The sequence below is a fragment of the Ranitomeya variabilis genome, chromosome 6, assembly GCF_051348905.1.
Source record: "Ranitomeya variabilis isolate aRanVar5 chromosome 6, aRanVar5.hap1, whole genome shotgun sequence".
Classification (NCBI taxonomy): Eukaryota; Metazoa; Chordata; class Amphibia; order Anura; family Dendrobatidae; genus Ranitomeya; species Ranitomeya variabilis.
In genome coordinates, this window is record NC_135237.1 from 480,128,807 (window position 1) to 480,145,112 (window position 16,306).

The 16,306-nt window shown below is 44.5% G+C and overlaps 2 protein-coding genes across 3 annotated transcripts in view; one reads left to right on the forward strand and one right to left on the reverse strand.

Moving 5' to 3' along the window:
- ELOC (elongin C) overlaps positions 1–2,725 on the reverse strand; it is a 41,026-nt gene extending 38,301 nt beyond the window's left edge. The window contains exon 1 of the mRNA XM_077270660.1: positions 2,719–2,725. The gene's annotated coding sequence lies outside the window, so the exon portion shown is untranslated. The remainder of the gene's footprint in view (positions 1–2,718) is intronic.
- A 5,888-nt stretch (positions 2,726–8,613) lies between these two features.
- The window catches only part of LY96 (lymphocyte antigen 96), a 68,649-nt gene continuing 60,956 nt past the window's right edge, over positions 8,614–16,306 (forward strand). Inside the window, exon 1 of one of the 2 annotated variants that reach the window (XM_077270667.1) lies at positions 8,614–8,741. In XM_077270667.1, the coding sequence (XP_077126782.1) occupies positions 8,636–8,741 (106 nt within the window). In that variant the 5' untranslated portion in view covers positions 8,614–8,635. The remainder of the gene's footprint in view (positions 8,742–16,306) is intronic. The other variant, XM_077270666.1, reaches the window with a different exon arrangement.

The window sequence follows — 16,306 nt, forward strand, 5'->3', positions numbered from 1 at the left end:
GGTGTCACAGTTCTGGCCTTTCTTCTCCGACCAACGATGTCACAGCAGGATCCTGATCGCTGCTGCCTGTCAAACACAACGATATCGCTATCCAGGACGCTGCAACGTCACGGATCGCTAGCGATATCGTTTAGTGTGAAGGTACCTTTAGGATGGGTCACCGATAGATCAGTGTGCGTCTGACACTCGGCACCCCCCAGTCTGCTGTTTGGAGGACTGCCCCTCTTATGGGAGTACTGTAGCCTCTGATGTGTGCATTAGGGTATGGCTCCACGGTACGGCTTGCCGGCGGGTTCGCCGCAGCGGCGAAGCCGCTCGGAGCTAAGCCCTGCCCCCTTTCTGGGACGCGATGGTGCCGGATGTGTACAGTACACATCCGGGATCATCGCACCCCTCGCCATAGGGCCCTGTGATATGCCTTGCGGGGACGCTGCGTCCCCGCAAGGTGTACGGACATGCTGTGTTCTGAAAAGACGCGCAGCATGTCCGGAGTCGCAGGGCCGCCGCGTGCGGGTTTCCACGCATAGTGGAGACGGGATTTCATAAAATCCCCTCCACTATGCAGGAACATCTGGACGCTGCTTGTTTGACGCTGCAGCGTCAAACAAGCAGCGTTTACGTACCGTGGAAACATACCCTTAGTCACACTAGTCCACGCTGTACAGTCCATAGCGGTTGTGTACATGGTATTGTAGTGTTGTTCTATTCAAGTGAGTATATGGTAGGCTGTGTGGATGATAAAAAAACAAAAAAAAAAAGGAATCTTCACCCCTTCCTGACGTGCGATGTACAATGTATACACTGCAGCAAAGTTCCTGAAGTGTATATCATACGGAGGCTGTCATTGCATGTCATCTGTCAGCCATTTAATGGTGTCTATTTTATGGATAAATAGCAAATAGATAAATGGCTGCAACCAATTTTACTGTGCTAAAGCAAGGAAATGTGCGATACATGAAATGTGAATAGCATACTGGCTTGTGAAATCTATGAAAAAAACACATGAGATGCTTAGCACAAGATTTGGTCATTTATTTGCTATATGTCTTTTTTGGTTATGCACCAGTTCAGACTAGATTGCTGTTCAGTCAGTTTTCTTATATTTACTATGTACTATTTTTTCTGACTTGAACGCCCCGCCCTTCACCATGCTGTGATTTTAATTACATCCAAACACAGTTGGTTCCGACATTCCTATAAATGCAGGCTTTACCATGTTATTAGCCATAGGTAAGTGTTCACACTAGGCAGACAGGTCAGGGACCCATCCGATCTGAGATTACCTTGACGTTTGGTGGATGGGCTCACAATTTTTGGCCAAATCTTGTGCTAAGCATCTCGTGTTTTTTCATAGATTTCACAAGCCATTATGCTATTCACATTTCATGTATCGCACATTTCCTTGCTTTAGCACAGTAAAATTGAGTGCAGCCATTTATCTATTTGCTATATGTCTTTTTTGGTTATGCACCAGTTCAGACTAGATTGCTGTTCAGTCAGTTTTCCTATATTTACTATGTACTATTTTATGGATAAGTCACAGAAAGTGGTTGGAATGCCCATGATGTCTGTTTCTAACGGATCACTGTGATTCTATGCCGTGTCTTTTGTCACCCATAGGCTGCAATGTAAAAGCACATTTATACGAATAGCATACTCTGCACTATTTAATTTTTTTTTTTTTATTGAACCAGGCAGACAAAATCGAAATGGTCACGCCTTACCTACGGCATAATGGGCCCATATGGACATCTTTAGTGTGTACATTGGTAACTTTCATCATGAACATGCTAAGCATGAATACAAATATGCCTGAGGTGATTATGTCCTTAGGCAAATTATGTTATGATGCTGAAATGAGCAAATAGAAACAAATGGGGGCACCACGATCAGTGGGATTCAAACCAAGGCCTATGAGAAAGCTACAAGTAAACAGTTTGAAGAGAAAGGTAGGCCTTATAAATGGGAATCACCACACTAATAGCCATAAAACACAGCTTTATTAAACACATATGAATACAAAAGGCAAAGTACACACATTAAAAACATTTAAAACAGGGATGAACAGAATGACCCCATAGAAACAAAAGCCCAAAATAAGGCACAAAAACCCGCACAAAACTTAAGGGAATACAATAAACATGCCCACTAGAGATAATGGCCTACAGTGACAGACTAATCATGAACAATATACAACAAAATGACTGTAACCAGCCAAAGTGCCCGTTCACCTGCAAAACAAATACATGGGAGCACAGTACCCTGGTAACACATAGAGCCTAGTATACAGCACACTGTGAGTGCCATGCTTGATACCAATGGAAAGGCTGTACTAAGGACATAGTGCTGATCGTTGAAGCTATGAAAGCAGGACGGAAAACACCCAAAAATTAGAACTGAAAATGCTACCAGATACCCACCCAAAATATGACCAGGCGCCTAGATGAAATAGAAAGTACATAGGTGGCAAAATCTGCCCTGGATGAGTATCCTGTAGTTACCGGTCATAGACAAGGCCAAGTGAGCATGTGTACCCTATAAAGTTTGAAGTGCGGGCAGCGGACACCCAACGCGTGTCGCCACACACTGGTGGCTTCGTCAGGGGTAGTGCCCGCATGGCCAGCCTCTTGCTTAAATAAGTAGCAATCAATACATTACCCTCAACAGCTGTACGGCCGCCAGATTCACCACATGGAGTATGTGCAATCGCCATTGCACCCGCCGGGCCCGGCGTTAAATAAAGTGCGCATGCGCCGGCATCCCAGAGCGGAAGAGTTAGGCTACGTTCACATTCGCGGCGAGCGCCGCAGCGTCGGGCGCCGCAGCGGCGCCGCATGCATCATGCGCCCCTATATTTAACATGGGGGCGCATGGACATGCGGTGCACTTGCGTTGTGCGCCGCATGCGTCGCTGCGGCGCCCGCGGCGGGGCGCAGTGGACGCAGCAAGTTGCATTTTTGCTGCGTCCAAAATCAATTGAAAAAACAACGCATGCGGCGCAAAACGCAGCGTTGTGCATGCGTTTTGCTGCGTTTTTGTTTGCGTTGTGCGCTGCGGCGCCGACGCTGCGGCGCACAACGCAAATGTGAACGTAGCCTAAGGTCCGCTCAAGGTTGCCATGGCTGCACGCACACTCTAGCAAATGCGCATGCGCAAGTAATAGCCCACAAGAGCAAGATGAATTAGTAAGTGCACGGATACTTAAAAAGCAAAGGCGCTAAGCATAATGCGCATGCGCAGAAATATGAGGGAGACAATGAGAGAACAAGTGTGCAGGTACTCTACGCATGATGGCACTATGTGCAATAACACTGTGACACCAAACCGTAGACTATGTATGGCGCATAATGTATTATAGCGCAGATGTCACATTTTAGGGTATTACGCATTTGTGGCAAAAATTGGAGCAAATCAAAAATACCAAGATGCTCACATAATGAATGTGCATGGATGTTATAAAGAAGAAAAATAAATAAGAAAAATAATAATAAACCACCAAATATGATAATATATGGTGGTAAATCTGCTCGAAAACATACTGTTTAAAGAAAACAAAATATAGACTGGTAGATCAAAGATAGAAAATGATTAGTGACCTACTAGTCAAAAGACACATTGACATGAATATGCCAACCTATAACTGTAAAGGCCAGAATCTCCAGATGGAAAAGAGAAACCAAGATTCTAATGTGGCAATAAAAAAAAAATTATACATTGACCAGCCAGACCATTGATTTGCCACCTATTGTTTATAAAAACCCGTGAACAACAAGTCTTCATTAATGCCAAATGGAATAACACAGTTCAAATCGAAAATCCACTTTGATTCCCGTTTTAAAAGTTCAAGGGTGATATTACCACCCCTAATGTTCGTGTGAACCGCTTCAAGTCCCAAAATCTTCGTGCCAGTCCATTGCGAGTTGTGTTCAACCAGAAAATGTGAAGCAACAGATGTGAGGGTTTTCCCCTTCGCCTTGTCCTTTTTGGCCATTGGTATGTTTTCGAGCAGATTTACCACCATACATCATATTTGGTGGTTTATTATTATTTTTCTTATTTATTTTTCTTCTTTATAACATCCATGCACATTCATTATGTGAGCATCTTGGTATTTTTGATTTGCTCCATTGTTAATTTTTGCCACAAATGCGTAATACCCTAAAATGTGACATCTGCTCTATAATACATTATGCGCCATACATAGTCTTCGGTTTGGTGTCACAGTGTTATTGCACATAGTGCCATCATGCGTAGAGTAACTGCACACTTGTTCTCTCATTGTCTCCCTCATATTTCTGCGCATGCTCATTATGCTTAGCGCCTTTGCTTTTTAAGTATCCGTGCACTTACTAATTCATCTTGCTCTTGTGGGCTATTACTTGTGCATGCGCATTTGCTAGAGTGTGCGTGCAGCCATGGCAACCTTGAGCGGACCTTACACTTCCGCTCTGGGACGCCGGCGCATGCGCACTTTATTTAATGCCGGGCCTGGCGGGTGCAATGGCGATTGCACATACTCCATGTGGTGAATCTGGCGGCCGTACAGCTGCTGAGGGTAATGTATTGATTGCTACTTATTTAAGCAAGAGGCTGGCCATGCGGGCACTACCCCTGACAAAGCCACCAGTGTGTGGCGACACGCGTTGGGTGTCCGCTGCCCGCACTTCAAACTTTATAGGGTACACATGCTCACTTGGCCTTGTCTATGACCGGTAACTACAGGATACTCACCCAGGGCAGATTTTGCCACCTATGTACTTTCTATTTCATCTAGGCGCCTGGTCATATTTTGGGTGGGTATCTGGTAGCATTTTCAGTTCTAATTTTTGGGTGTTTTCCGTCCTGCTTTCATAGCTTCAACGATCAGCACTATGTCCTTAGTACAGCCTTTCCATTGGTATCAAGCATGGCACTCACAGTGTGCTGTATACTAGGCTCTATGTGTTACCAGGGTACTGTGCTCCCATGTATTTGTTTTGCAGGTGAACGGGCACTTTGGCTGGTTACAGTCATTTTGTTGTATATTGTTCATGATTAGTCTGTCACTGTAGGCCATTATCTCTAGTGGGCATGTTTATTGTATTCCCTTAAGTTTTGTGCGGGTTTTTGTGCCTTATTTTGGGCTCTTGTTTCTATGGGGTCATTCTGTTCATCCCTGTTTTAAATGTTTTTAATGTGTGTGCTTTGCCTTTTGTATTCATATGTGTTTAATAAAGCTGTGTTTTATGGCTATTAGTGTGGTGATTCCCATTTATAAGGCCTACCTTTCTCTTCAAACTGTTTACTTGATGCTGAAATTAGGTTACTGTGAAAAAAACTCCACAGATCTATATAATGCTGCGGGACTGTGTTATGTTGCACATTGCTAATATTGTCGTTTTCCCACTAGGAGGCAACTTGTGCTATATACAGTCATGGCTGAAAGTGTTTGCACCCTTTAAAGTGAACCTGTCAGCAGGATTGTGCTCGGTCATCTACACAGTGTCAGGTCGGCGCTGTTATACTGATTACAATGATACCTGGTGATGAAATCCGTCTTGTGGTTGCTGTCTGTTTTGAGTTAATCATATGCTCAACAATGATAAATGTAAGGTTATACACATGGGAAGAAGGAATCAATATCACCATTACACACTGAACGGGAAACCACTGGGTAAATCTGACAGGGAGAAGGACTTGGGGATCCTAGTTAATGATAAACTTACCTGGAGCAGCCAGTGCCAGGCAGCAGCTGCCAAGGCAAACAGGATCATGGGGTGCATTAAAAGAGGTCTGGATACACATGATGAGAGCATTATACTGCCTCTGTACAAATCCCTAGTTAGACCGCACATGGAGTACTGTGTCCAGTTTTGGGCACCGGTGCTCAGGAAGGATATAATGGAACTAGAGAGAGTACAAAGGAGGGCAACAAAGTTAATAAAGGGGATGGGAGAACTACAATACCCAGATAGATTAGCGAAATTAGGATTATTTAGTCTAGAAAAAAGACGACTGAGGGGCGATCTAATAACCATGTATAAGTATATAAGGGGACAATACAAATATCTCGCTGAGGATCTGTTTATACCAAGGAAGGTGACGGGCACAAGGGGGCATTCTTTGCGTCTGGAGGAGAGAAGGTTTTTCCACCAACATAGAAGAGGATTCTTTACTGTTAGGGCAGTGAGAATCTGGAATTGCTTGCCTGAGGAGGTGGTGATGGCGAACTCAGTCGAGGGGTTCAAGAGAGGCCTGGATGTCTTCCTGGAGCAGAACAATATTGTATCATACAATTATTAGGTTCTCAGAATAAAGATACAAAAAGCATAAATATTTAATCTTAGCCAGGAGCATAACTATAATTACTCCTCTCGATCTACACCAAAAATCAAGAAAAAATAGTGGACAATTGTATACTTTCTACCAAAAAATGAGTACAAAGTACCCACAGACCACCATACTACACAAAATAAAATCAATAAAGTTTATTGAACAGATATTTAAAAAGACATTACATAATACTGTATAGAGATATAGAAAAAGGACTCAGTCTAAATTTCCCAACTAAGCAGCAAATATTAACACAGTGTTGAACATTGTTGATGACAGGTATATCACAGTACTAAAGCTCATACGAAATCCTTTAAGGCAGATAACCATTATATTATGCCCGGATAGATAAAGCTAAAAATACCACAAATATTCACTATAGTGCTTACCGTAAGCACTATAGTGCACTATAGTGAATATTTGTGGTATTTTTAGCTTTATCTATCCGGGCATAATATAATGGTTATCTGCCTTAAAGGATTTCGTATGAGCTTTAGTACTGTGATATACCTGTCATCAACAATGTTCAACACTGTGTTAATATTTGCTGCTTAGTTGGGAAATTTAGACTGAGTCCTTTTTCTATATCTCTATACAGTATTATGTAATGTCTTTTTAAATATCTGTTCAATAAACTTTATTGATTTTATTTTGTGTAGTATGGTGGTCTGTGGGTACTTTGTACTCATTTTTTGGTAGAAATTATTAGGTTCTGTAGAAGGATGTAGATCTGGGGATTTATTATGATGGAATATAGGAATATAGGCTGAACTGGATGGACAAATGTCTTTTTTCAGCCTTACTAACTATGTTACTATGTTACTATGTTACTATGCTCGTGCTCTGGGGCGGCCTGTGGGGGTCTTCATGATTAGGTATTCATAATGCAGACTGCTGACAGGTCACTGATCCCTCACTGACCCGCCCCCTAGTTTACCTAATGAATATCTGTAACAAAGTGTCGGCACAGCGGGGAAGCCCACTCGGTGCACAGGTAATTGCATGAACTGATGCTGTAAGCATATATACGGCAGTAAGTGAGCCGGGGTGCCACTCCAAAGAAAATAGCCACAATGGATACAAAAATTGAAAGGAACGGATGGCACTCACCGGTTAAAAAACTTCTTTATTCCAAAACTTAAAAACATCGGCATCGGTAGGATGGGAACAGGAGTGGAATGGGCGACAGCCGTTTCGCGCTGCAGTGGCGCTTCTACTGGTCACACAGGTACGTGAGACTGACATCACCTCTTGAGGCTAGGTTCACATTGCGTTAGGGCAATCCGTTTAGCGCTAGCGCTAGCGGATTGCGCTAACGCAATGTATTTTTATGGATCGCGTTTGGGGGTCGCGTTAACGTCCCCGCTCTCGCAGATCCCCGATCTGCGAGAGCGGGGAACGGACCTCGGGCGCGCCGCGGACGCTGCAAGCAGCGTCCGAGGCGCGTCACAGAAGAACGGCACATCACTAGCGCGAGACGAAAAAGGCACGCGCTAGTGATGCGCTGCTGGCGAAATTAACATTGCTGTCAATGGGTGCGCTAACGGACCCGTTGCACGGCGTTAATTGCGACATTTTCGCCGTGCAACGCTGTCCGTTAGCGATCACCCATTAACGCAATGTGAACCCAGCCTAACAGAGGGAGGCAGCTAAACCCCACCCCGGTGCTGGAACACATGTGCAGCAGCTATACATAACAATTAAAATGCATTAAAACTCATCAGTATCTTTAATATAGGAAGGAATGTCATGCAGCAGAAGTGGTGACGTGTTTCTATTACACTTTTCCTCTGATTGATCCGCTCCTGGTTTTGGCTTACAGATACTGATGTAAAATACTGACCAATACTGAACGTGGCCTATGTTCTCATGGCAGCAAGAAAAATACACAATTTTTATTAAATCAAATCTGAGAAGGAAAAAAGTATCAATAATCTGAGATCGAGAGCCAGACGTGCAGGTCATACAGGTGGCTTGTCGAAACTGATGATGAATGTGGTCACGTAGAAATCCAGAGTGGTTGGTGTATGTCAGCCACGAACACAATCCCATAAGGCCCATATATCGTGTGGCTAGATTTTATTGTTCACTGTCTGGACACATTGCTTATCCTATACAATGAAAGAAGTAAAACTGTAAAATGCACCTTAAAACTGAAAATAAAAGACTAAACCGTCACCAGAATTGTGTATTGTCGGAGGTGTAGTCTCTACAAAAGGAACTGAAAATGTAGAAAAGAGGAACTTGAACATTAGTCACATTTTCGTGTTTAGGTCATATATTATATTGAACGACACTTTTGTACGGTCTTATTACTCTGGAGATGTTTAACTTTCTGCTGCTCCTTCTTGGATTTGGGACGGTAAAGAGCAGCACAAAATATTTCCTTTGTGATACCCCAAAGATGGAAGCTTATTACGAGATGTGTGGTGAGTAACAATGTCCTGGGTACACTCTTTATGATTGTGTAATACTAAACTTCTCCCAACCCCTAGAATCTGAGCAGACAGCCCATCAATAACTTCTCCCATCATTGACCTTTGGAGAAGGAACATGTTAGATACGCTACCTTATTCTTAAAGAGGACCTTTTGCTTGCTCAAAAAATGCATTAAATAATTAGTAAAAAATCCCCAAGATCACTGGAATTAACCATTTTTTTCCATTTTGTGCTGCGTCGTTCCTTTGCAAAGATACTCACAGTTGTTGCTTTTGGAGCACTGTATGTGAAATCTCTGAATGTAGTGCAGCTGTGCGTTACTTTGCTTCTCCTGGTACATGTGAGTTTATCCCTCCCTGAAACTTCCGCTCACAGCTCAGCAAAGTCTGAGACTGTTAGATCAGCTGCCCAGCCGAGTGGCAGAGAAAACTGAAGATGTGCCCAGATGGTCTGCAACCAATCATTTTACATTGGGCATTACAAAAATAGCCAATGTGAATATCTCTGTAAGGCTGGAGTCATAATAAGGCCGAGAGCTTTGCGATAAAACAGATCTGCGAATATTTTCTCATGCCGATTCAGCATGAGGGAACAATCGTAGCTCGCTCGCACTCATACAAGTCTACGGGTTTAAGGGAAACTCTATCACCCGAGTGCAGTGCGATATAAGCCGATGCTGGCAAGAGAGGAGATGGAGAAATTACTTTGTCTCCTCCACAGCTGTGCGAGGATCGGAGCACTGACACTCGGCTTACGCTCGCAGCAGAGCAGGAGCCAAGGGTCGCATTGGATGCTATACGCTAGTGTGACTCCTGCCCAATGGAGCAGCACCAGTGGTGATTGGGATTTTTACAATGTATTTAGCTCATTTTTTGAGCAAGTGACAGGTCCTCGTCAAGTAGATAGGCAGCAATTAGCCTGGAGAATTGCCCTTTATAAGGATTAGGCTAGTTTTACACTAGCGTTCAGCAGGGTTGCGGACGGCAGCCTTCTTCCTCCGTTAAACCCCACCCACTGCCGCGCCGCTTCCTTCAGCTCCGTTTACGTTGGCATACGTCCTGCGTACCCTATCTTTAACATTGGGTACTCAGGCCATGCGGATGTGTACGGTTGCCTCCGCATGCGTCATTTTGACGCTGCGCCGACCGCAACAAAATACAACATGTTGCGTTCGACGCAGTTCAGCACAGCGTCAAAACGACGCATGCGGAGACATCCACATAAATCCGCATGGCCTGCGTACCCAGTGTTAAAGATAAGAGATCACAGCACAGTTATTGATGGTGACTTACAGCTGATGTTCTTTCTGATGGAGTCGTTCACTTTTCCCGTCTTTTCCATCTGGCCCAGACCGACATGACAACTCCTTCAGCCAGGACTCGTCTGCAGCCTACAAACTGTATAACTGCCCTTACATTATCCCCCACACCGTATAATGACCCCTGCAGTATCTCCCACACTGTATAATGACCCCCGCAGTAGTTCTCACACTGTATAATGGCCCCCTCAATAGCTCCCACTCCTTAGATTCTGGTCACTGTTTGTCCCTTTCTATGGGCTGTTACTTGCTCAGCCCTGATATATATGACAAAGAGCTAAATAGAAGAAAATAGAAACAGCTAGTAGGTGCATATAGAGGCCAGCATATGGGTACAGCTCCCTGAATGTATCCAGGGAACCCTAAAGGAATACTCTTGTGTGGACAAGAACCCAAAGGGAACCAGAAGAAAGGGAGGTAGAATATTACCAATCTAAAGAAAAAAGTGTGCCCCTTGGCTTGTCTGTTCTTCTCTTTTTCCCCCTTCACCCCCTTTGGGGGTTTTGTCTAGACAGAGTACAGGTCCTTCTCAAAAAATTAGCATATAGTGTTAAATTTCATTATTTACCATAATGTAATGATTACAATTAAACTTTCATATACTATAGATTCATTATCCACCAACTGAAATTTGTCAGGTCTTTTATTGTTTTAATACTGATGATTTTGGCATACAACTCCTGATAACCCAAAAAACCTGTCTCAATAAATTAGCATATTTCACCCGACCAATGAAATAAAAGTGTTTTTTAATACCAAACAAAAAAACCATCAAATAATAATGTTCAGTTATGCACTCAATACTTGGTCGGGAATCCTTTGGCAGAAATGACTGCTTCAATGCGGCGTGGCATGGAGGCAATCAGCCTGTGACACTGCTGAGATGTTAAGGAGGCCCAGGATGCTTCAATAGCGGCCTTAAGCTCATCCAGAGTGTTGGGTCTTGCGTCTCTCAACTTTCTCTTCACAATATCCCACAGATTCTCTATGGGGTTCAGGTCAGGAGAGTTGGCAGGCCAATTGAGCACAGTAATACCATGGTCAGTAAACCATTTACCAGTGGTTTTGGCACTGTGAGCAGGTGCCAGGTCGTGCTGAAAAATGAAATCTTCATCTCCATAAAGCATTTCAGCCGATGGAAGCATGAAGTGCTCCAAAATCTCCTGATAGCTAGCTGCATTGACCCTGCCCTTGATGAAACACAGTGGACCAACACCAGCAGCTGACATGGCACCCCACACCATCACTGACTGTGGGTACTTGACACTGGACTTCAGGCATTTTGGCATTTCCTTCTCCCCAGTCTTCCTCCAGACTCTGGCACCTGGATTTCCGAATGACATGCAAAATTTGCTTTCATCAGAAAAAAGTACTTGGGACCACTTAGCAACAGTCCAGTGCTGCTTCTCTGTAGCCCAGGTCAGGCGCTTCTGCCGCTGTTTATGGTTCAAAAGTGGCTTTACCTGGGGAATGCGGCACCTGTAGCCCATTTCCTGCACACGCCTGTGCACGGTGGCTCTGGATGTTTCCACACCAGACTCAGTCCACTGCTTCCTCAGGTTCCGGTCACCTCTTCTCGTTGTACAGCGTTTTCTGCCACATTGTTTCCTTCCAACAGACTTACCATTGAGGTGCCTTGATACAGCACTCTGGGAACAGCCTATTTGTTGAGAAATTTCTTTCTGGGTCTTACCCTCTTGCTTGAGGGTGTCAATGATGGCCTTCTTGACATCTGTCAGGTCGCTAGTCTTACCCATGATGGGGGTTTTGAGTAATGAACCAGGCAGGGAGTTTTTAAAAGCCTCAGGTATCTTTTGCATGTGTTTAGAGTTAATTAGTTGATTCAGAAGATTAGGGTAATAGGTCATTTAGAGAACCTTTTCTTGATATGCTAATTTATTGAGACAGGTTTTTTGGGTTATCAGGAGTTGTATGCCAAAATCATCAGTATTAAAACAAAAAAAGACCTGACAAATTTCAGTTGGTGGATAATGAATCTATAGTATATGAAAGTTTAATTGTAATCATTACATTATGGTAAATAATGAAATTTAACACTATATGCTAATTTTTTGAGAAGGACCTGTATATGTTCAGCGGCCCGCACCCATATGTGACTTTCTATATGCACTTACTTGCTGCTTCTATTTTCTTTTGCCTGGCTATTTATCATATATATTCAACCTCGACTTTTTTTTTTTAGTAAAAGGTTTTAGAATGGGGTCTTCTTGTTTACCACCTTGGATTTACTGATATGAGATCACACAAACACTGGTCTGATATGACCCTGACCCCGGTTACAGGATAGAAAATATATAAAATCTATCCTATATCCGGGGTCGGGGTTCTATCCAGTGTCAGTTCATATGCACACTAGGGTTGAGCGACTTTTGCTTTTTTAGGATCGAGTTGGGTCTCGTGAAACCCGACTGTCTCGAAAGTCGGATCGTGTGAAATCGGCCGATTATTGTGAAAAGTCGGGGGCCAACCGAAACACGAAACCCAATGCAGGTCAATGGGGATTTTTTTTTTTTTTGTTCTCTCTCTCTCTCTCTCTCTCTCTCCCCTCCGTCCCTGCAAAGTTTGTGTTTCACTCTGCAAATCGCTATGTCCCAAACGTTAAGATGGCGGTTTTACCCCCTGTGACGCCGCACAAAGCAAGCCGGAACCTATGTCATCACGCTGCCCACACTCCTTCATTGGCTGAAAAAATGGCGGGGAAAGCGTCATATGAAACGCGACTTTGGCGCGAAGATCGCCGACCGCATAGCCGATCCCACAGTGGGATCGGGTCGGGTTTCATGAAACCCGACTTTGCTGAAAGTCGGCGACTTTTGAAAATGTCCGATCCGTTTCGCTCAACCCTAATGCACACTGTTCAAAAAAATAAAGGGAACACTTAAACAACAGAATATAACTCCAAGTAAATCAAACTTCTGTGAAATCAAACTGTCCACTTAGGAAGCAACACTGTGACAATCAATTTCACATGCTGTTGTGCAAATGCTATAGACAACAGATGGAAATTATTGGCAATTATCAAGACACTCAAAGGAGTGGTTCTGCAGGCGGGGACCACAGACCACATCTCAGTACCAATGCTTTCTGGCTGATGTTTTGGCCACTTTTGAATGTTGGTTGTGCTTTCACACTCGTGGTAGCATGAGACGGCCTCTACAACTCACAAATGATTCAGGTAGTGCAGCTCATCCAGGATGGCACATCAATGCGAGCTGCTGTGTGTCAGCATAGTGTCCAGAGGCTGGAGGCCCTACCAGGAGACAGGCCAGTACACCAGGAGAGTGTATATTTATTTACATGTACAGGACAGACCAAAAGTTTGGACACACCTCATTTAAAGATTTTTCTGTATTTTCATGACTATGAAAATTGTAAATTCACACTGAATTTGACACATGATGTCCCAGTTGTGTTCAATTGGATGCAGGTCTGGGGAATGGGCGGGCTAGTCCATGGCTTCAATGCCTTCATCTTGCAGGAACTGCTGAGACTCCAGCCACATGAGGTCTGGCATTGTCCTGTATTAGGAGAAACCCAGGGCCAACCGCACCAGCATATGGTCTCACAAGGGGTCTGAGGATCTCATCTCGGTACCTAATGGCAGTCAGGCTAGCTCTGGCGAGCACATGGAGGGCTGTGCGGCCCTCCAAAGAAATGCCACCCCACACCATTACTGACCCACTGCCAAACCGGTCATGCTGAAGGATGTTGCAGGCAGCAGACCGCTTTCCATGGCATCTCCAGACTCTGTCACGTCTCACATGTGCTCAGTGTGAACCTGCTTTCATCTGTGAAGAGCACAGGCAGTGCTCCTCCTGTTCCTCCTTGCACAAAGGCTGAGGTAGCAGTCAGCTGCTGGGTTGTTGCCCTCTTACGGCCCCCTCCACGTCTCCTGGTGTACTGGCCTGTCTCCTGGTAGCGCTTTCAACCTCTGGACACTACGCTGACAGACACAGCAAACCTTCTTGCCACAGCTCGCATTGATGTGCCATCCTGGATGAGCTGCACTACCTGAGCCAGTTGTGTGGGTTGTAGAATCCGTCTCATGCTACCACGAGTGTGAAAGCACAACCAACATTCAAAGGTGACCAAAACATCAGCCAGAAAGCATTGGTACTGAGATGTGGTCTGTGGTCCCCACCTGTAGAACCACTCCTTTATGGAGTGTGTCTTGATAATTGCCAATAATTTTCATCTGTTGTCTATTCCATTTGCACAACAGCATGTGAAATTGATTGTCAAACAGTGTTGCTTCCTAAGTGGATAGTTTTATTTCACAGAAGTTTGATTTACTAGGAGCTATAATCTCTTGTTTAAGTGTTCCCATTATTTTTTTGAGCAGTGTGTATGTATATATATATATATATATATATATATATATATATATATATATATATATCTACATAGGAGACATGCAGCCAACTTCACAGCTATCAGTGCACATTACTGATCAGTCTTGCCTCTGTCAATGAGATTTATGGCAGCTGCTTTGAAGTCTATTGCAGATCTGGTGATGCTCCAGCGATTTGCACTGACAGTGACCGCATGTCACGATACTGTAACAATGTCATATTGTGAGATTAGTCTAGAAAGTTCCATGTCATACACATGCAGCTGCGACCCCCTCCCCTGCATTCCTCCATCCAAGAGTAGAAACACTGTGTAAAGGCTGAGTCACACATAACGATATCGTTAACGATATCGTTGCAACGTCACGCTTTTGGTGACGTAGCAACGATCCCGCTAACGATCTCGTTATGTGTGACAGCGACCAACGATCAGGCCCCTGCTGGGAGATCGTTGGTCGTTGGGGAATGATCAGGACCATTTTTTGGTCACTGATCACCCGCTGTCATCGCTGGATCGGCGTGTGTGACGCCGATCCAGCGATGTGTTCACTTGTAACCAGGGTAAATATCGGGTTACTAAGCGCAGGGCCGCGCTTAGTAACCCGATTTTTACCCTGGTTACCGTTGTAAAAGTAAGAAAAAAAAAAAGTCCATACTCACATTCTGATGTCTGTCACGTCCCCCGGCGTCCACAGGGTTAAAACTGCTTTCGGCAGGAGCGCTGCTAATGCACGCGCTCCGGCCGAGAGCTTCCCTGCACTGACTGTGTCAGCGCCGGCTGTAAAGCAGAGCACAGCGGCGACGTCACCGCTGTTACTGCCGGCGCTGACACGTTCAGTGCAGGGAAGCTCTCGGCAGCAGCGCGTGCATTAGCAGCGCTCTTGCCGAAAGCAGTTTTAACCCTGTGGACGCCGGCGGGGGACGTGACAGACATCAGAATGTGAGTATGTAGTGTTTTTTTTTTTTTATTTATACAATGGTAACCAGGGTAAATATCGGATTACTAAGCGCAGCCTTGCACTTAGTAACCCGATGGTTACCCGGGTGCTGCAGGGGGACTTCGGCATCGTTGAAGACAGTTTCAACGATGCCGAAGTCGTTCCCCTGATCGTTGGTCGCTGGAGAGAGCTGTCTGTGTGACAGCTCCCCAGCGACCACACAACGACTTACCAACGATCACGGCCAGGTCGTATCGCTGGTCGTGATCGTTGGTAAGTCGTTTAGTGTGACTTAGGCTTAACTTGAAGCCCCAGCGTGGGGCCTTTGAACTCCTCTCTGCTCTTCCCCTCCTCCAAGCCATGAATGCTAATTAGCCAGGAGCGTGTGCAAACTTCTTTGTGTAAACTCCATGAGGTTTGCTGAAAAGGAGGGAGATATTACATGAGCCATAGCTAGCCGTCAGTGTATGATAGAGATATGCCAGGAGCATATTTAGAACATGCATTGATAGAGCATCGTTACGGCACCTCTTGTTAAACTCTAGCCCTAAGAGAACCAGAGAAACAGATTTCTCCTGAACTGTGTGGGATAATTAGATCACATTCGGAGTTAATAGAAAGCAAATTTTAATATAAGATGAATGATGGGGGTGCTGTGACTCTGCCATGTTCTCAAGCTAAGATATTAGAATTGTAAGTATTGCTGATAGAATCTGTAACTGTGAGTTAGGGGAGGGCGCAGGCAAACCAACCCCTTTAGTGATGTCACAAGCCTGCAAGTATAAGTGACTGCACTTAACCCAGCCTTCATTCTTGCCTGGGACTTCAATACAGACAGCCTCCCTGATGCATTGGGACATTTTGGGCTCCGGCTACCAGCATGGTTTGCCTGAAATGATCTAAGCAAATGTGAGTTTCTTTTTTTAATC